General features: G+C 37.0%; 1 protein-coding gene across 1 annotated transcript in view; it reads left to right on the forward strand.

The window, feature by feature from the left end:
• clstn2a (calsyntenin 2a) overlaps positions 1-21977 on the forward strand; it is a 222012-nt gene that overhangs the window by 188685 nt on the left and 11350 nt on the right. The window contains exons 9-11 of the mRNA XM_079614168.1: positions 13944-14106; positions 19728-19894; positions 20149-20297. Coding sequence (XP_079470294.1) covers positions 13944-14106; positions 19728-19894; positions 20149-20297 — 479 coding nt within the window. The remainder of the gene's footprint in view (positions 1-13943; positions 14107-19727; positions 19895-20148; positions 20298-21977) is intronic.

The following is a 21977-nucleotide window of genomic DNA, read 5'->3' on the forward strand; positions in this document are numbered from 1 at the left end:
TGTACTACTAGTATACTGTTTATAAATATATTTAAAGTATGCTTGTAATTAGCATATTTATTAAAAGTATACTTAAATATATATTTATTACCAATGTACTATTAATATACTGTTTATAAATATATTTAAAGTATGCTTGTAATGAGCATATTTATTAAAAGTATACTTAAATATATATTTATTACCAATGTACTATTAATATACTGTTTAGAAATATATTTAAAGTATGCTTGTAATTAGCATATCTATTAAAAGTATACTTAAATATATATTTATTACCAATGCACTATTAGTATACTGTTTAGAAATATATTTAAAGTATGCTTTTAATTAGCATATTTATTAAAAGTATACTTAAATATATATTTATTACCAATGCACTATTAGTACACTGTTTAGAAATATATTTAAAGTATGCTTTTAATTAGCATATTTATTAAAAGTATACTTAAATATATATTTATTACCAATGCACTATTAGTATACTGTTTAGAAATGTATTTAAAGTATGCTTTTAATTAGTATATTTATTAAAAGTATACTTAAATATATATTTATTACCAATATACTACTAGTATATTTTTTATAAATATATTAAAATGCAATTCAATGTATTTTAAATGCACTTTAAATAAGCATGTTGGAAATACAAATGTATTATAAACATACTATTTGAATTTCAAATATATTTTTAATACATTTAATACTACGTCTTTTTCACCTGGGACCACAGCCTACAGAAAGGTGATTTATAGGCTAGCCTAATGATAATAAATGTGTCTGAAAAAATAACGAGGCATTTTAATTGTTTATTAATAAACTATTGTTTTCTAAATCAGTGTCGGTTAAAAACATCTCCATCTCCGCTGTTAAGCGGGTGCGCTTTTAGAGAGAAATGCACCTTTCATACGGATTACATAATCAGAAGGTATTAGCTTTCGATTCGAATTTGTTCGTTTTAAAGTGGACATTTCAAGCTTTAGCCTACATATAGGCTATATTTAGTTTCAGTTCTCGCGCTCCAGTTCACGGAGATCATGAAAGCGCGCCTGATTGTTTTATTTTATTTGACAAAAGCACAACGTTTCTTGTTATTGCGAGTTTACACAAATAAAAGTAGTTGCGAATAATGTATTATTATTTTCTGTATGACCAGAAATGATAGAGTATTTTAAATTGTTTCACTGTTGATAAGTGTTCGCTCCCGCGCGTCCGTGCCATGCAGTGCGCGCTCACACTCCACTCCACAAACGCTTGGATATGCGTCAAAATCTTGTGTTTATTTGTGATAATCTTAGGCTAGTCCTGTATTATTATGGTTTAACCCGCGCGGCTACTGACAGTAATGCAGCGCAATATGAAAGACTTCGTCTTAGGTTTAACAAATGAAACTAATAATGAACAATATGAAACTAAAACGACATAGCCTGCTTAATTTAAAATGGCTTAGGAACTATATGCTATTTAGAGGTGGATAAACGCAGTTTAGAGGTGGATAAACGCAGTTTAGAGGTGGATAAACGCACTTTGGAGGTGGATAAACGCTATTTCAGAATTTTTGGAGGTGCCCAAACGGCGTTTACGTGCGTTTAGCCTCCACTACATCCCTGGTTACGGCGATATGTGCACACTGTCCCGGCTCCTTCATCTGGTCGCCCGGTCCGCCGTCAGCATGTGGGTCGGCCACCGGTGGGAAACATGACGCTCACGGATCCGTCAGAGATCACTTATGGCCCGTTTCCACTGAGCGGTACGGTACGGTACAGTTCGGTACGGTACGCAATTATTTGCGTTTCCACTGTCAAAAGCTGTGAATGGTACCAAAAAGCCGAACCGTACGAGTAACCCCAGAGTGCAGTCTGGACGATGGGGCGGGGCGACACTTTGGGGCGGGGCGACACGTGTCGCTCCGCCTACCAACAATTTCATTGGTTTATAATACAGCAATCTTATTGGAGTAGACACTTGAGGCATGAGCATGCGCATTCCTTTATGTACGAGTTTATGAATGATCTTCTATCTACGCAGTTTCGCGCAGTTTGGCCGTAGGCTACTACGTTGTCGCATGGCGATTTCAGTAATGATCAATTAAATAATGTTTTTATTAACTTAATACGACTTAATAAGTTAAATGAAGTTACTGTACAACAAACAATAACAATCCCTTCAAGGCAGACCGCCGTGTGCTGCTAAATATGGGGAACGAATTCTTCATTCGTGGCCACGATACCTAGGTCTATATCAAGTGAAGTAAAAAAAATGTGTATAGCGCTCAATTCACATCGTTTTATAGCAGCTTTACAAACAGTAATATAGGCCTAAGCATTCATATTGAGCCGTTTTAGAGCTGGGCGATATAAATAAATATGTTGCTGATATAAATCATACGATGTTTTAGATTTAGCTAAATTATATTTATTAATTTACCCAGCAGTCAATGGCACTTTAAGTGAGCAATGATCATGACTGCATTAAATTACTAGCATTGCAAGGAGAGATCGCCTATTAAGCTGATAGTAATATTTTCCGAATGTCATGCAGTGCTGCGACATTTTACATCATTAATTTATGCTTCTTCATTTTTCCATTATAAATAAACTCGGGGTTTTACACTACATAATGATAATTCACTGTATTTCAGTAAGACACAGTTCCGAAAGTGACAAATAAGACAATAATAGGCTACCAAATAATACAAGCCCTGGCCATTGTTTTTTTTTTTTTTTTGTGTGTGTGTTTTGTTTTTTTGCGTACAATGGGAATTTAAAAACCTGCAGTGCTGAAAAGTGGAAAAAAAATAATACTAAAACAGATATTATTATGTCGATCTATAGCAAATATGATTATTTATGTGCTCAATTTAAGTAAGTAGGTAGCCTATATAAATAAGTAGCTATTTGAAGTAGGCTGTTAGGATAGGCCTATATGCACAGATTTACAGCGGTGATTTTTTAAAATAGTTAGGCTACAGATATAGGCTAGCCTATGCCAGTGTTAATATTTGAAACTATTTTTAACAGGTAAACAACAAGGAAATATGTGTTTGCCATTAAACATTTTATTTGCACTTTGTGCCAAAAAATGCAAGCATTGGAGAACAAATCTCGTTGAAAAAATCAACAAAAAACGGTCGTGCTAAAAAATCAGAGCACTAAAATCAGCTGCTTGCGTTCGGGTTTGTCCGATGTCTTTCCTTTAATACAGCGATTTATCATAATTTGCGTAAAATCCAGAGTTTGAGCTGATCCACCGACCGACCTGGTGGAAATATGAAATGGTGCTGTCGGTGCTGTCACCAAGCGTTCGTTTTTAAACAATAACTTTGTCTATTCTGTGTCTTAACAATAAAACATTATCCAATAGATCTTAACTAAAATTACCATGGTAAACCGATAATATACGATTAGAGTTAGCATTTAATATTTCTTTAATATGGACAAATCATTCACAAAAATAGTACATAAAGAATGCGCATGCTCAGGCTTGAATCAGGCCAATAAGATTGCTGTATAATAAGCCAATTAAATTGGGGGTGGGCGGAGCGACACGTGTAACCCCGCCCCAAAGTGTCGCCCCGCCCCATCGTCCAGACTGCACTCTGGGGTACTACAACCGTACCGTACCACTTTTTAGGTACCCTTCCATTGGGGTACCTAGCACAGTGGAACGGTACTAAAAGGTGGAGCTAGATCACTGCAGGACGTTGATTGGTTGACAGAGAATCGTCACTTGCGCGTGCTACAAGAGGAATGACAACATAAGAAGCGCCATTTTTTAATATAGTTTAATATAATACTACTGTTACTGTATCACGAAATGTAATTTTAAGAGTTTTTCAGGCGAAAATGTAGTTGTTTAAAGCTCAAATCTGTGGTTTATTTATAAAGATGATTATTTTTTTCCCCGGTTGTGAGATCCATGTGTTCAGCGGGCGCTCGGCGCTCATGTTTCCCGGCTGGATGAGCCTTTCCTCGGCTAGTTCGTCGCTGACTCCGACGGTAGTGGTTAAACATAAGATATAATTCGTTTTGTGTAGACCTAACGGGCGATCTTTGGTCTCGTGAATATATAATGAGTTCCCTGTCAATCGTTTTGGCTGAGGGCTAAGTTTAGTTTCATATTAACGTTATTTGTGTTTACTTGTAAAGACTAGAGCGCTGCATTTGGATATTTGACTGAATTGTTTGCTTTATTTATTATTGTATAGCTTCTTGTACTTTACTTAAAGTTTTATATAGGCTATTATTGATAAAACTGAAATTTTACAAAAAGAAATATGGTTTATTGTCATTTTTTATTACAAGATTATCACTGATGTTTATTGCAACATTTGTACAAATGCATATATTGCCTGGAATATGTTTATTTTATTTATTTTTTTAAACGAAAAGAGGTAACGTTAGGGTTGTGTTTTAAATTTCGTTTTGTTATAAATAGAATAACGTATAACGTGCAGTGAATAATCAATATGCGTTGCGCATGAACCACATTTGTGTCCCTATATGTTTAATTTATTTAAATGAAAACGAAAAGAGGCAGAGTGGTGTTTTATAACATATTTCGTTTTATTGTTGCTTAAAATGTACATACCGAGTGACAGAGATAACCGGAGTAGCAGCGCGAGCTGAGTGACGCTTTTAAGAACGCGCTGTAGCCTACCATTTGCATGTAGGAGTCGCACATGGCAAGTACAAACTTTGCGTACTTGATATTGAGAAAAGCCTAATGTCGGCGCTTGTCTTCTTGTGACAAACATCATACATGTCGAGGAGCAAGAACTAGATCTGCTGTATGTCATCCATTGTAGTTTACTATGTTCTTCTTCGCGCGAAAATGACGTAGATCGAAACACCACGCCTATCAGGTAAGGGTACTGTTGGCAGTGGAAACGCTAGCCAGATCATGGTTAACAGACCCGAACCGTACCGTACTGTCCCGTACCGTACCGTACTGCTCAGTGGAAACGAGGCATTATTGTACATTTGTTTTACAAAATGTGCCTTGTCTTAATTTAATTCATTAACGTATACTCCATAAACTTGTAATGTCTTGCAAGTCTGCAGCCGACACTTATTATTATTATATAATTATGTTCATTTTCAATCTGTACTCCGAATTTTAATGTTTGTGTTGGCTGTTTCTACATATAAAGTTTTTATACAGTAAGAAAGTTGTGATTGTGATTATTTTTTTATTCATTATCACCAAGTGGGGCTATTCAAAGCCTTTATAATGTCCCTCTTTCTCTGGAAACTGTCTCCTAATGGCTGACACACACATGCAGGTAAGGGTCTAAATACTAGCTTTGCTATTGCCTGACAAATAATTACAAAATTGTGATCTGAGCATAGTGTTATACATATCGTCGGCTAACGTGAATACATCTATAAGCTAACACTGTTCTCTCATCGAGACCCGACTCCTGTCCTGTTCTCCTCACATCACAGCTCAATGTGTCTCCTCTGACCGTTGTTTTGTCTAATCCTGGCCTGTTTACTCTCTTGGCTTCATATCAGGCACATAATTATATGGCTGAGGTCCGTCATACGAGTAAACATTTAGGCTACAATTTCCACAGCGTCCGATCTGTCATTGCGATCCATTGCTTTCCTATTGTTTACTTTGACCGCTCTCCCCCATGCTACGTCACTTCCGGTTTGGCGGTTTTCAAATGCGGAAGTAAAATTTTCTCACAAAAATGACTCCAGAAGCCTAAATAGCGTTTTATAAGTATATGTTTATATTTAAATCTAGTTCCTACATTATTGTTCTATACATTGGCGCACTGGGTACTCTAACCTGCAATATGCCCTTTAAGGGAAGTGTTCCCAGTTCCGGCTGACCTAATCTATGCAGCCTAACATTGAGATATAGAAGTCTATAATGCATTATGTGAATGCTAGGTCAAAGAGATGTGTCTTTAATCTAGCTTTGAACTGACAGAGTGTGTCTGCTTCCCAGACAATGGTTGTTTATGTTTGAGCATAAACAACATCTGCAAATTTACAATGCTCAAAGTTCAAAGCAAAGGAAGATATTTGCTTTTAAGGAAAAGTACTACAACAAACGGCTGGTAGGGACTACACGACATTCCTCCGGGTTTAATGACATCTGCAACCCTAAAATGTACATAAACCCCGCCTCCGGGAACACGCAGTCCATGTTGAGAAGAGGAAAGTTGTTGTATAAGAGTACATTTGTGAGTCAGCTCAAACTTTAGCATCCATCTTTTCACATGCAATAGAAAGTCACTCTGTGTGCATCTCACAACAGTTCCTATACGAGCGATTTATAGATTACCATGACAGAATATCCTAATTGAATTCATCAACTAACCATTCAGAGAACAGTTTCTGTCAATTTTAGTGTGTCTGCGTGACGTAATCGCAGCTGTGAGCTCTTGAAATCCCGCCCTCTGCAGCAGCTCATTTGCATTTCAAGGGCCAGGCACAAAATGTGCGTTTTTGCAAAGCCTCAAAAAGTGACAACTTTAACATGCTATATAAATATATCTGTGGGGTATTTTGTGCTAAAACTTCACACACACACTCTGGGGACATCAGAGATTTATTTTACATCTTTTGAAAATGGCATTTTACCACCCCTTTAAATTATTTGAAAAATATGTAAGACTTAAAGTCCCACTCCGATCATATTTTGAGCTATTTTTAAACATTCCTAGTAGTCTTTAAATTATGATTATGCCATTTTTAGCCAAAATCTCAAAACCTGTGCCGTTTTCTGGGACTTCGCTTCAGCAGAGCGGCAGTAGCTCATTAGCAATTCGCCTCTGCGTTGTGGGCGGAGCCGTTGGCACGGAGAAGCATTACAGTATATATACACGTTAATTATTATTATCCGAAGTTAATCAAAGTTATCACCGATCATTATTTCACTCCGAGACGTCGCGGTAAAAAACAGATCGACTTCGTCTCAATATTTCATCCCTCCCACAGTGATCAATCAGGACATATTTAGTATCAGTGGATTGCTCGGAATTTCGGGATTATTATGATACTAATGTCACCGCTCTATCTAAAAAACTGACTGACTCTCTCACGAGTGATGGGCTTGACACACGAGGGGACAAACGACTGCGACCGGCGAAACTCGTCGCCACCCGGCGTGTGCAAGTCTACTTGGACGAGCGCGGAGTTTCACATGCACGAATGTCGCCTGTTGCTTGGCTGGAGGAGGCTGGCTGCCCTCTCTCATTATGTAATGATGTAATTACTGACGGGATCAGTCTGTGCTCTCCAAACTTTAGTTTTGACGATTGATAGACGGTGAAAGGTGACTTATTTGTTACAGTATGTGTTCCAATTTGAGTATGAGCTTGTAGCCCCGCCCAGTGGAGTTACTACGTCATAACTCCAGTCTATTTTAAACGGCATTTTAGCGTCTGCTACTGATTCACAGACATTTGAATGTAGAAATACTCAGAAATACAACTTTGAGCTTATTTTTCTCAAGATATGTTCTCTAATACTAGAAAAATGCCACAAGAACATGTTAACACCTAGAAAAACATGATTTTCATCGGAGTGGGTCTTTAAAACAGTATCAAATATGAAAATATTAAAGGGGTCATGACATGAGAAACCAAATTTGCCTTGATCTTTTGGTATATAAGAGGTCTTTGTACCATTAAAACGTCCTGCAAGTTTCATAGCTTAAGACGTCCTCCCCATTATAAACGAATCATTTATTTAATCAAGCTCTAAATACAGCTCGTTCTGGATCCATGGTGAGAAGTGACGTCACGGTACGAAGTGACGTACCAGCATTTGCATATAGACCGCCTCCAGCACAAGACAACTACGCTTTAAGCGCAAGACAACTACGCTCACTTCGTATCGTTGTCGCGCCCGCACGCTGCGCGCCTCACAAGTGTTCAGTCGACGGACAGCGAGTGGGTCTGTGTACAGGGAAATTACGATGCCACGCAGATGTGCTGTTCCTGGCTGTGGACAAACAACATCTTTGAATACACTGTGAAAGATCCAGTCGTCAGGGAAAAATGGATGTACTTTATTTTTTTGCGGACGTCTCAGTCACGGCAGTGTTAGTTTAAGCGTTTGTTCTATACATTTGAAGGATGACTGTTTTGAGAACAAATCCCAAAATGATGCTGGCTTTGCCAGAAAACTGTCGCTCAAAGATAAGTCCGTGCCGACTATTCTGGGCTCAACAACGACGACGCAAACTGTAAGTAATGTATTTAAAACTTTAAACTACTTTTTAAATACGCGGAATCCGCAAATGTTCTGGCTGGGGACGTTAATAATTGATGCATAGGCACTGACGTTAGCCAATCATAACAGTGGGCGTTAAAGGGATAGTTCACTTTAAAATTAAAAATCTGTCATCATTTACTCACCCTCAAGTTGTTTCAAACCTGTATTAATTTATTTCTTCTGCTGAACACAAAGAAAGATATTTTGAAGAATGTCAGTAACCAAACAGTAGTCTGTACCCATTGACTTCCATAGTAGGAAAAAAAAAATACTATGGAAGTCAATGGGTACAGACTACTGTTTGGTTACTGACATTCTTCAAAATATCTTTCTTTGTGTTCAGCAGAAGAAATAAATTAATACAGGTTTGAAACAACTTGAGGGTGAGTAAATGATGACAGAATTTTAATTTTAAAGTGAACTATCCCTTTAACACTGAACTCTTAAAGGGGAAACACCCCCAAAACAGACTGTTTGAATCAGAGGATGAGAAACAGAGTGGGAAAAGGTCATAAATCACTACATTTTAAAAGTTTTTTGTAAAAAAAACTATAGTAATACTATAATTGCACCTAAGGGAACATAATAATAAAATAAAAAACATGTCATGACCCCTTTAAACTTAAAAATGTTTTTGAATATATTTTATTATATAAAAATTGCCACATGGAGACTTTTTTATATATATGACTGCACAAACGGGTCTTTTAATCAAAGAACTGATTTATTAAATTAATTAACTATGTTTTTGCTACTGATGTTTAAATCAGAGACAATACTACATATGTATTTATGCTTTCATTCTATTATTGCTAAATCAAAAACATTACAATTTTCATGTTGTTGCTTTTTTGTCCCCCCCAAAAAAATTATAAGTAATTTTTAAAAATATGTTTAAAATGAGATGATGGCTCCATGTAACATAAAATGCTTGCATAATTATTTGATTTCTTTTTTACATGGAGCGGGTTGAGATCACATGACCAGCTGAATATGTATAACTTTATCTTGGTAACCCCTATAATATATATATATATATATATATATTAATTTTCATTCTTTTTATTTCTTGAATATCTGAGATATTATATAATATCAACCTTTGTTAGAGACCAGCGTCTCAGTGTATTGCAAACCTTATCTGAGGCAACAGCACAAGCCTGCGAACACAATGCATTAATGTTGAATGAGGAGCAGGCCTGTACCGCCGCAGCCAGAGAGGCATTTCTCTCCTGCAGCCAACATGACACAATGATGCCTGTGCATGTAGAGAGACGTAAAGTTCTAGGTGTGATTTGTGTTCCAGCTCTCGCTTATTGTCACACACTCATTTATTTGTTTGCTCTGAAGGTCGTGGATGCGGTTTGTTGACAAGGTAACAGATTAAAAAATTTTGCAGCAAAATAAAAAAATTGTGAAGCGCGAGCGAGGGGTGGGGGTGGAGGAGGAGGCCAAATGTAAGCATGTTTTAATCCTTGGCGGCGTGTGCCTTTGTGTGCTGAAACAGCCAAAATCATCTCCTGTCAGGCCAAGATTAATGCTTCATGTGTGTTTTTCATTAGCAGCCAAGCATGTACAGTCTCACACATAGCGGTGTTCTGTTTGTTCCTCGACGGACATGTAATGAGGACGAGACCGGATGGAGTCTGCAGAGGTTGACATGCCATCAACGCTGTAGTAAATGGCAGTCGAAAGCAATATCAATCTGATTCAAATAGATATGTGTAAAGTGGTCAACTAGCGGGTCAACAACCAACAAGTTAGTCAATCAATCAATCAATCAATTTTTATTTTTATAGCGCCTTACAACAGCCAAAAGGTGCACAAGGCGCTTTCCAGTAAAAGCATCAATAGACAACAGAAAAAAGGGAAAACACAAATATCAGCTAGAGTCGGAGGTTACGTGTTAAAAGCTTGTCTGAACAGATGTGATTTCAACTGCGATTTAAAAACACTCAACACGGTGATGCTTCGTAGGAGTGTTGGTAAAGCGTTCCACAGATTAGGGCCCTGGACAGCAAATGACCGGCCTCCAAACTTTTTATATTTAAATTTGGGAATGACCAGAGAGGTGTGTTCAGATGAGCGGAGAGTTCTGGGTGGATGATAGACCGTTACTAAATCGGCGAGGTAGACCGGGGCCAGATCATTGATGGCCTTGAACACGAACAGCAGGACCTTATACTCCAGAATATTCCAGAATCACAGGAAGGTAGATCTGGAGGTCGTCTGCATAGAAATGAAAATGAACGTTATGATTGGAGATGAGTTGTCCAAGTGGCAGCATATAGAGAGAGAACAGAACAGGACCGAGAATGGATCCTTGAGGCACACCGGATGACAGAGGGGCAGATGAAGAGGAAAAGTCGTCGGGCATTACTGAAAAAGTTCTGTTAGTGAGATATGATGAGAACCAATTGAGCACTGCGCCCTGCAAACCAACAAAATGTTGAAGACGGGAGATGAGGATGGAATGATCCTCGGTGTCAAATGCAGCGGTAAGGTCCAGTCGTACCAAAACCACAGAGCTTTTACTATCCAGAGCTCCAAGAATGTCATCATGGACCCTCAGTAACGCTGATTCAGTGCTATGTCTGGACCTGAAACCGGACTGAAATTTATCACTAATGACGTGCAGTTGTAGGTGAGACTGAAGCTGGGAGAAAACAAGCTTCTCCATCAACTTAGACAGAAGTGACACATGAGATATTGGTCGAAAATCTGAAGTTTTCGAAGTTAGTGATGTTAATAGGTTTAAACATATTTGTTAGTTATTCCTTTTTTTTTCTTCTTTTTTTTTTAACAGCGGTGCTTTAAAACTCATGTCAGAGACCCCTCAAATAAAAAATATGAATGAATGCAATCACTTTTCACATGCAGAGACTGTAAACAATGTTTTTTTCTTCTACAGTGTGTTTTTGTTGGGTACAAACACTCCAAAGCAATGTTACTATAAAATGTTATTAATTGAATTTGAAGTTAAAGTGCCCCTATTATGCTTTTTTAAAGGTTCCTACTTTTGTTTTGGAGTTCTACAACAGGTTTACATGCATTCAAGGTCAGAAAACGCTTTAATTTTCTCATTATGTGTATCACATGTGTTCTCACAGTGTCTGAAATGGCTCGATAAAGGATTCAATCTCTTTAAACCCCTCCTTTCCGAGAGCCTACTCTGTTCTGATTGGTCAAAAAGCCCAGTCTTGTGATTGGTCTACCGCTTAGCGCGTGTCGGAAATTAAACGCTCGTTACCGTATCTGTATTTCAACTCAGAAGACTTCTTCAGCAGTTACACAGGAAGTTACCCGTGTTTTTAATGTCGGTTTTACCATATCAATTCGAGCCTGAGTCCTCGTTCTTTGAAAGTGCATGCAAAGTGGATTTGTTTTTGCAGCACAAAACATCGCCTCGACATGTCGACAACACGAACCAAGCTCTTGCAGGCCTCAGTTACTGTACAACTATAGTGTTTGAGAGCGGGTCAAAGACGTTGTTCACAGGCAGCCAATGAAGACCAAAGGTGGGCATTATAAAAATGTGTTACAACCCTAGGTTCGTACATGTAGTAAGACTGGAATTACTAACAAATTATTAGAGACAGACAGACAGACAGACAGATGTCTGTTATGTAATTTTGCACATTCTTAGTTTAGATACAGTAAGGAAATTCACTATTAACTGGTTAATAGATGTGGAAATGCCTGTCTCCAGAATTTGATGAACTGTGCCTATTTGCACAGAATTACGTTGCAATTAACAAGCTTCGAGTGTTGTCCACATGTTTACACACTGCAGGCTATTCGTTTTCATACTCTGAGCATAAGACCAGTTTTTGAGAGACGTTGCATGAGCTGTTTAATTAACCAGTGCTAATGCTGCTGTTTTCATGCCTCACTGACACTGGACGTCGAAATTGCATGAGCTTATTTTTTGCAGTTTTATTTCTGGAGACTTTTTGAAGTCTTTTTTTCTTTTTCTTTAATAGCTTAGCTACGCATAATTATAATTTCTGCTCTCTTTTTATAATACAGGTATTCCATCCCAATTACAACCTAAATCTTTAGTTAAAACAGTCAATCGCAATGCAAAAAAGGGTGTTAATGCGTACAACAAGGGTTAAATATTATATTGTGTTTAATATTATATTATATTATATTATATTAATTACTTTCAGTACACCTATAGGTCAGATATAAACCTGAATTGTAAGTGCAAGGGGTTTGAATCCCAACCAATTTTTTTAAGCCAACTGACAATGACAGCCAGTAATGACCAAGACATTTAATTTAATTGACCGTTTTAGTTTCTTAACCCAAGACTGCCTCTTCTGATCCTGGATTTCAAATCAAGTGCCCAAACGAGAAAATATGGCACTTTGTGTTGAGTATGTGTGTGTGTCTGTTGTGTGCATGTTTGTGACATTGGAAAGGGCAGAAAAAGGTTTGGCTGATAGAGTAAGATTGCTTTCAAAAGAATGGAGAAATAGAGAGCTTTTTGACGAGTCTAGTGAGATGGAGATAAAGAGAATATCTATTCTAGAAAAGGAGAGATAAGAGAAAGAGGGGAATAGAGATGTGGAGTGAGATCTGTCCCCAGAGGCAGCAGAGAGAGACAGAGAGAGAGAGAGAGAGAGAGAGAGAGAGCCTCTCTCTGGAGACCTGGCTCATCTCTCCATTAACTCCTCTCTGCAGTAGCTCAGCAACATCCACCCAGGCATCTTCAGTTCCATATGGTGTTCTCTGTGACAGCACACGAGTGTGTGGAGTATGCATAAGCATGTTTACTGCACGATACTAGAAAATTATCATGAAATTATGTGCACTGATAATCACCATGCATTGCCTGTAAGTATGAACAGGTGGCAGAGTTAATCTTAATGAAATTAAGATTTCATTGATTTTTCGAAGTGTCACTCATTTTTATTTCGTAGGGGCCGCTCACATGTTCACAGGGCCTATTCAACAAAATGGAATAAAATGTCGACAGAAAAAGTTAATTTGTTAATTTGTAAAGTGTAGAGGAACTTTAAATGGCTCTGATTGGTTTGCATTGATAAGTAAAGTGATCTGATGTTTCTCGTTCTAAAATCATTGTCCCTATAATTAGCGTCTGCTCATAATTATACCCAATTAATTTAATAGGACATTATGACAAATGATGAATAGTATAGCTAATGAAGGCAAATTAAGTTAAATTTCAGTGTCATTAAGGACATGTAAACCTGAACTGAAAACGTTATGTTGATTAACTATAGATTAAGCTATAGAAGCACATATATCGTTCAGATAAGAACCCATAACCGATGGACTCACTGTAAATGTTCCTTCCATATAGAACAGTGTGTCCTGTTTCTAGTTTGGAGTTGGAGTGACCCAGACTGGATTCTGGGAAAGTTTTACTGTCTATTTTAACTATATGGATAAGTCATGATGGATCAATCAAGTAGCTGATAAGAGATTAGATAAGATATTTATTAATTTTAAGATTATTTTAGATGATGTTTCTGGTGACCTTCAAGAAGATGACGTGTTCTTTTAATAAAAATGTAACTTTATACGACACGTTTAGAATCCCGTTTTATTTTTCCATTTTGTACGTACACAAAAAAGATGTCTCTAAGAAGTGAATCCTATCGGGTCAGGTTTAACCAATTTCCCTTTTAACTACACGAACAAATATACTAAACTTGTTCTATTTCTCGTTTCCAGATCTGTGACAAAGAGTGGCATTACTACGTCATCAATGTGGAGTTTCCTTCAGTGACGCTCTTCGTAGACGGAGTGACGTACGAACCCTACCTCGTGACAGACGACTGGCCCATCCACCCTTCTGAGATCGATGTGCAGCTGACCGTGGGTGCCTGCTGGCAAGGTGAGACCATGAAAGAGCCGTTGTTTTGATTACCATTTGAAAAGGAGTATCGATAAAATGAAATGGTGGCATAACTGTGGTTAGGGTTAGTCGATGAATCGCCATCTACCGTTTTTTGAGATGTGATCAGATCGAGAGTGAGAATGAGAGGGTGTGACTAAGAGATATCTACATTATTGATATGACAGTGTGAGCACGGCAGTGGTGGTTCGAATACAAAGAGAGAGGCGATGTGTTTGGCCCCAGGCTACCCTGATTCCTCATTTAATCAAAGAGACTCAGGCGTGAAAACATCAAAAAAGAAACACGGCCTGTCAATTTCAGCCTTTTGAAATGGAGCTAATGATCGCATTTGAATGGAGAAGACTGTCCTTAACATCGCTTTCACGAGCTAAATAATTAAACAAGGCTCGGAGGGAATGAAGTCACGGCTAAATCATTGGTTTAGGCGGCGAGGTCCTAAAGTTCTGACTTTTCAGCACCATTTTACATTTCTTTTCATCCGTGCTGATTGCGGATTATTTTCTCTTCTTCTTTCGCTTTGAATTGTGAATCTTTTTTTTTCTTCTTCCTTTTTTACAAGAGACCCATAGTGAGGATTAAGAGACCCTGAATGGAGGACAAGTTCACTTGCTATTACATCCCAATGAAGCTGGTCTAAGCTCCACTAAACCGCAACTGATAACTTTTCAAGCAATTAGCGGTCCAGATTGCTTCTCGCACCCTGTCCATTTTCACTCGGTGCAATCAACAATGTAACGACAAGCCACCTCATAATGGAAAGCGAGTATGGTATTTGTTCAGGCCAAATAGAGATCCTTGTCTTCTTCGAGGTAGAAATAGGGTTTGGTGGCAATTGTCTTCGCGAGACCTCAAATAGGATTTTCTTTCGTTTTCTTCGTTAGGACATTGACTGGTGTCTCGTGTAATTTATGTGTTTAATGTAATAATGCTCTAAACATACTTTTTCAGCAATAGGAGTGAAGTTATACACTACTGTTTGAAAATTTGGGATCGGTGCGATTTTTTAAAAGAAGCATCCTATGTTTACCAATTCTGCATTTGAATTGATCAAAACTATATTTACATTTGCATTTTAAAATATAATAAAAATTTTATTTTTAAAGCAGCATATTTAGCAGACATTACTTCAGTCAACACAATATGTTTAAAATGCTGATTTGGAGCTCAGGAAACATTTATCATTTAAATTAAAAATGGTTGTGCTGCTAATGAAGTGTGAAAACTGTAAGGGTGTCTTTTCCAGGATTCTTTGATAGATAAAACGTTAGAAAGAGCAGTATTTATTTGAAAATGAAATCTTAAGGGAACCATATGTAAGATTGTGGCCAAAACTGGTACTGCAATCACTTTCAAATTACTGTAGAGCGGTGTATCCCCTCCCCCCTGACTCGAGGTTGCCAGATAGGCTGCAGGATCAAGCAGGAACGTAGGCTGCTACAAGAAGCTTCCAATGGCAAGACTAGAGCAGAGCTGGCAACCCGGATGCCGAAACACTACTGACTTCATGATTGGTAGATAGGTGCAGGGTGGTGCATCAGGCCATAACACAACATGACAACATCAACATCAGTTGAGGGCTGCAACTTCACTTTTAAATGACAATATCCTGGCCGGACTACTGTTGTCAGTGATATAAGTATTTGAAATGAACATGATTTCTTAATGTCTACTGACATATCAGTAGCCTGGCTCCGCCCTCCTACGTACTTCCGCTCAATTTTGATTTTCCTTCAGAACTACGTCTGGGATTGTGGTGTATTCTTGGGTTTTCTCCAGTCAATTTTTTACAGGTCCAATCAGCGAACAGAGGGAGTGGCTGAGAACGATGACGTTGAGGTTGTACGCTAGTTTGAGTCATCATACGTCACGACCAAACGTTAGCGATTGGTTATGGCAGATCCAGAGTGACTCTGGGCAGATCCAATAATTTTAAACTTCAACAGAGTACCCGCCTTAAAGGAAGTTAACGTTTGTCAATGGAGAGAGGCCAGACTCTCTGTACAAATGAAATATACGAGAGTCTGGTAGAACCAGGCTAACATATCAGGGCCATTTTATGATTTTTTAAATACATTTCTTGCATACGGTTCCTTTAAGTATCATGGTAAATGTCTTTGCTTTCATTTTTGATCAATTTAATGCATGCTTGCTGAAAAAAAAAATATCACTTTCTTTCATAAAAAATAAAATCCCCCAAGAATTTTAAGAAAGACATGTAAATCCTTTTTTTGTGTGTGTAAAAGTTGTGTTCAAAAGCACCATAAAAGTTTGATTAAAAAGTCATCCATTTCAGTAAATGATTCATGTTAATTTCAAGAATTAAAAAGAAATGCTGCCCTATAATAAGTGTGTATAAAGTGAGATAAATAAGGTCATCACTGAGCTGCACCGTCTCAGTAGCATAATTATGATTATTTTGGGTTATAAGAGATCAGATGTGCTTATCTAAATGTAAGGTCATGACCGTGTCTTTTACACTGTGCTTAGGATGCGTTCTGCTTGTTATTGTCTGTTATGATCTACTGATCGATACAGATGTGACGGTGACAGCTCTTATATGCCACGCGATGACTGCAGTCTCATTAGCGCTTTTGTCCTTTAGGGGGAGCACGAGCGAGAATGCAAATGTTCCTCTGCTGTTTCATCTGTGGAATAACATTTAATTGATAACATCTGTCAACTAAATAATTTAAAACGGAAGCAATTAAGGATTGGAAGCGCAGACCCTCATTGTGAGGCTTTACGAGTGACAGAATTCACTGCATCTGGAGCTATTAGACTCCAAATCTGCCAGCTCATCAGTGAGGGATGTATGGGAGGGAAAACAGCATGTGTTAAACGCCCTCTCATCTTATCGAGGAACCTATTAAGTCGGTCAGTGTGACTAGTTATTTATTTTATGTATATATATATATATATATATGTATATATATTGCACCAGAGATACGTCTGTTGTTTCACTAGAAGAGTGAGTTATGAAATGTTATAACATTAAAAATGTAGGTACAAATTTTAACTTTAAGATCAATATCATGCATTTAGAAAACAGTAATTTTTTTATTTATTTCATGCTGAATTTTATTAATGTGAAGTGTTTAACAACCAACAACACATAAGGCTGAAATTATCGTAATTTAAGTGTTTTGAGCTGAATCACTTGCTGAGCAAATACAATATTTGAGGACTATCATTACAATATAGCACTAGCTTGCAAGAACTGTAAAATTAATTGATCCCTTATGCGGTGTTGAAAACCCTGTAACACCTTTGATTTCCCGGTCAAAAATGACATGCCTTTTAAAAATTGCCTGTTATGCTATATTATCACCAATATTGGATTCAATCTTTTTGTCAACTTGCTTTCTTTCAATTAGGACAGATTTTGTATTTCTTTTTGGAACTGACTAATCAAATTCCTCATTGATATGAGCTTAATGCACCTCCGTTTTTGAGTGAAAAAAGCATTATTTGTGGATAATTTTGTCAATATTCAACAAAATATGTAAAAAGAAAAAAAAGAAAAAAGAGAAAAGGTGTTTATCATCAATAGTGTGCTTTTAATGTTTAACCAGGAACAAAGTCACGCTTGTGGTGTTCCCGGTTCCCGGTTATCTTATGATTATCACCAGATATTGAATTTAATCTTTTTGTCAACTTGTTTTCTTTATGTTAGGACAGGTTTTGTAGTTATTTTTTAAACTGATTGATTGTAACCAACTTGGGAGAAATAAAATCCCCAAAAAAGTACAAAAATTATCCAAACGATTCTGGGAAGTTGTTATACTCGGTGTGAGCAAATTCAGAAATGTTTAATTCAATATGACAATGTTTTTGGGAAAAATCAAATTGTATCCGGGTCAAGATGTATAATATACTATATATACTACCGGTATATATATATATATATATATATGAAGAGCTCTTTTCCAAAACGCGATAAACGCCATTTAAAAAAAAAATGAGTTTATCATGTCATTTTGCTGTGCACTGAACCTATTCACTGCTCCATCAACGTGTCACGCCAAAATCGCGATGTTTCCTGGTTTAAAATGTACTGCAAGATGCAGTTTCTTTCCAAAACGCGATAAGCGCCAAACCTATTTTTAGCCTAAACGCGATACATCCTCTCGACCAATCAGAATTCGGGCGCGTTCTAAGCAATCAAAATAGGCGGCGATCTGAACAGACGTTTATTTCATTAATTCCTCAAAATGAGTGCTTTAAAGATTACAAATCGCAGACTGGACAAAGATAATCACAAAAAACAACAACAAAAGAAGATTCGCGGGAGGCGCGTTAATACCAACAGTGTCAACAAAGCTGCTCCCACAGGTTTCTGTCAGGCCGAGAGGCTGTCACCGGACGATCTGATATTTATTTATTATCTTGATTTTTATTTTATTTATTTATTACTGAATGACTTGCCTATTGAATATCGTTATCATTATTTAATAATTCGTTTTTTCATGCATATGTAGTGGACAAATTGGTCCTATTTGTTACAGGTTTGACACTTTACTAAAACTGACTCTGTATTACTAAATAACTTATTGAATATATTGTTATCATTACTAGGCTATCATTACTTTTGTCAGGTTCGGCACCAAATTACAATTAGCCTAAATTACTAAATGATTTAAATAAATGTTTAACATTGTTGTATTTAAGGACTGGTATATGAGTGTTATGTGCTGGACAATATTAAAATGTGTCATTGGAATTATTTATTTTATTTGTACTATTTATTTTATTTAACTATTTATTATAGTGGCCTTTTATTTATTTCATGCATTTGCACTTGTTTAATTTAAATTAAATTAAAGTATTAAAGACAAACCATACATTTTTTGGAAACAATTGATGGATTTATAGCGTTTTGAAAAATAAATAAATTAACTTTGAATTTATCATCAACAATATTGTTGTTTGATTTAATAATCATTGTTCAACATGTTCAGACTGAGGCACACAACCATTTAAACAGGATAAATTGAATATTCACAAAATGTATGGGTCTAGGTAAAAAATGTCATTTTCCTGAAAACTATTGAAATGGATTTATAGCGTTTTGGAAAAGAGCTCCTCATATATATATATATATATATATATATATATAAATATATATATATTATACATCTTTTTTGCGTGTGTGTGTATATATATATATATGTAAACGTGTGTGTGTGTGTGTGTGTGTGTGTGTGTGTGTGTGTGTGTGTGTGTGTGTGTGTGTATATATACACACGTTTATATAGCATTTATAAATGAACTGACTTCATGCAACTGGTCCATCAGATCTAATTTTGTTCTTTTGATAAACTGCTGAATCACATTCACACAGGATTGTGGGTTACCATTTACAGCAAAGAATACAAAAAACACTTGTTTTTAAAATCGAGCAGATGGTTGCATTTCAGGAGACAGGCTTGTCTTCGTAGCTCTGGAGTCAGTATTGTGATAAGGTGTTTTTGACATTTTGACACGCATGCAAACAGAGTGTCACTCAGCTTCTGATGTCTTTTGCTTTTGCACACTATATTTTGTTGCCAGCTACCATGACTATGTATGTGCCTAAATTTGAGTGTGTTTGTTTACAGGAGGAGAGGTGACCACTCCACGGTTCACACAGTATTTCCGGGGAAGCCTCTCAGGCTTGACTATCCGACCTGGGAAGATCGCAACTCAAAAGGTGATCTCCTGCCTACAGGCTTGCAAGGAGGGCCTGGACATCAGCTCGCTTGAAAGTCTGGGCAAAGGCATAAAGGTACATGCTCACACACACACACGCTACATATATGCAAAGCCTTGCATGGAAAGATTATAGGCATTCCATTCTTTGTCCATCTCTATAATATCATCTGAATATATTTGAGAATCCTTTGACATCAGTCATTCCCAGCCCTCATTTATTCATCTATATGTAAATGTGTTGACTTGTTCATTCGCTCCTTTGCTTTAAGTTTTTTTTCCTCTCTCTCTTGATTATGAAAATTCTCACACTCTCTTGATCCCTCTCAGTTCCACTTCAACCCGGCTCAGTCAGTGCTGGTCATGGAGGCAGATGACTTGGAGAGCATCAACACAGCCATGACAAAAGTTTCCTACATCAACTCTCGGCAGTTTCCCACTCCCGGTCTGCGCAAACTCCACATAACCACCACAGTCCAGTGAGTACCGCTCTAAAGGTCAAACACATTACAACATCAGCTCATAAAGTGTTTAATAGATTGATTATGCTGCAGGTGTGGGAGTAAATATTAAAGCGAATGAATACTTTTAAGTATAGCTTGCATCCTAGGGGTTCTTTTTAAGAGTTGAGTGCTATAAAAAGTGTGATGCTCATTTAATTTTGTTTAATCTCAAAAGAAAGTGGTGTTATTAAAAGCAAGGCAGGAGAGAAGGATGAACAGAAGGTTGTCTCTCTGATCAATGCTACAGAGCTAAGGGATGAGTCTGCAGGGTTGTCTTGGCTACTGAAAACATCTGTCTTGCACTGCATGACTCTCGAGTGCCTCGATTAAATCTGGATCTACCATTAACTCATTCCCACATATCCAGCAGAAACTTACCCAGACAACTTTGAGAAAAGAAAAGTGTCAAAATTGTTGCCCTGCTAAAAAAAAAAGTACAGCTTAAACTAGGGCTGCACGATAAAAGGATTAGTTCACTTTCAAATAAAAATGTCCTGATTATTTACTCACCCCCATATCATCCAAGATGTCCATGTCTTTCTTTCTTCAGTCGAAAAGAAATAAAGGTTTTTGAGGAAAATATTCCAGGATTTTTCTCCATATAATGGACTTCAATGGCAACCAATCATTCAAATGTTCAAAGAAGGTCCAAATGTCAGTCTCGATGCAGCTTCAAAGTTTCTACATGATCCCAGTCGAGAAATAAGAGTCTCATCTAGCGAAACGATCAGTCATTTTCTAAAAAACAACAACAATCATATACTTGAAGTTGGAGGAGAAAAGATGGAGTGTTTCGCCCTTCCCTACCTTTTTGAACCGGAGTACACAGACAAATAACTTGTGATGCGTGACCTTTCCAACGTGATGACGCAATGCGTGGCCCATCTCCGAGATGGTACATGACGGGCATTTGTGGTTAAAAAGAAAATATATATATATTTTTTATAATGACCAATTGTTTCGCTGGATAAGACCCTTATTTCTCGACTGGGATCGTGTTGAGACTTTGAAGCTACACTGAAACTGACATTTAAACCTTCAAACCGTTGGTTGCCATATAAGTCCATTATATTGAGAAACTCCTGGAATGTTTTCCTCAAAAACCTTTCTTTTCGACTAAAGAAAGACATGGACATCTTGGATGACATGGAGGTGAGAAAATTATCAGGACATTTTTATTTGAAAGTGAACTAATCTTTTAATAGTGTTGTAACTGTGATAACGATTTTTCCATATCTTGATTAAGCATAAATGTCTGCAATATTGCCCCGCAGGTTATTTATCCTGAAAAAAAAAAAAAAATATATATATATATATATATATATAAAAAAAAAAAAAAAAAAAAAAAAAAAATATATATATATATATATATATATATAAAGCTATATAAAATATATCTTTCTTTTTTTTAAATATCTTTTCTTTTTTTACTTTTCTGATGTCTTTCAATTGTAACAAGCGTTCATGCTTTGGGTTGCCAGATGTCAAGAGTTTAAATATCCCAATCAGAACTTTTCTCTTAAACGCATATGTGCTTTCTCTTCACTGAAAAAAAAAAAAGATCTGAAAACACAACACATGTTGGGCTTCTGCTCATATGAAAGTGTAATACAGCCAGTCTGTTTTCTTGCATGCGTCAATATCTGCAAGCAGACC

The sequence above is a fragment of the Phoxinus phoxinus genome, assembly GCF_949152265.1.
Source record: "Phoxinus phoxinus genome assembly, chromosome: 5".
NCBI lineage: Eukaryota > Metazoa > Chordata > Actinopteri > Cypriniformes > Leuciscidae > Phoxinus > Phoxinus phoxinus.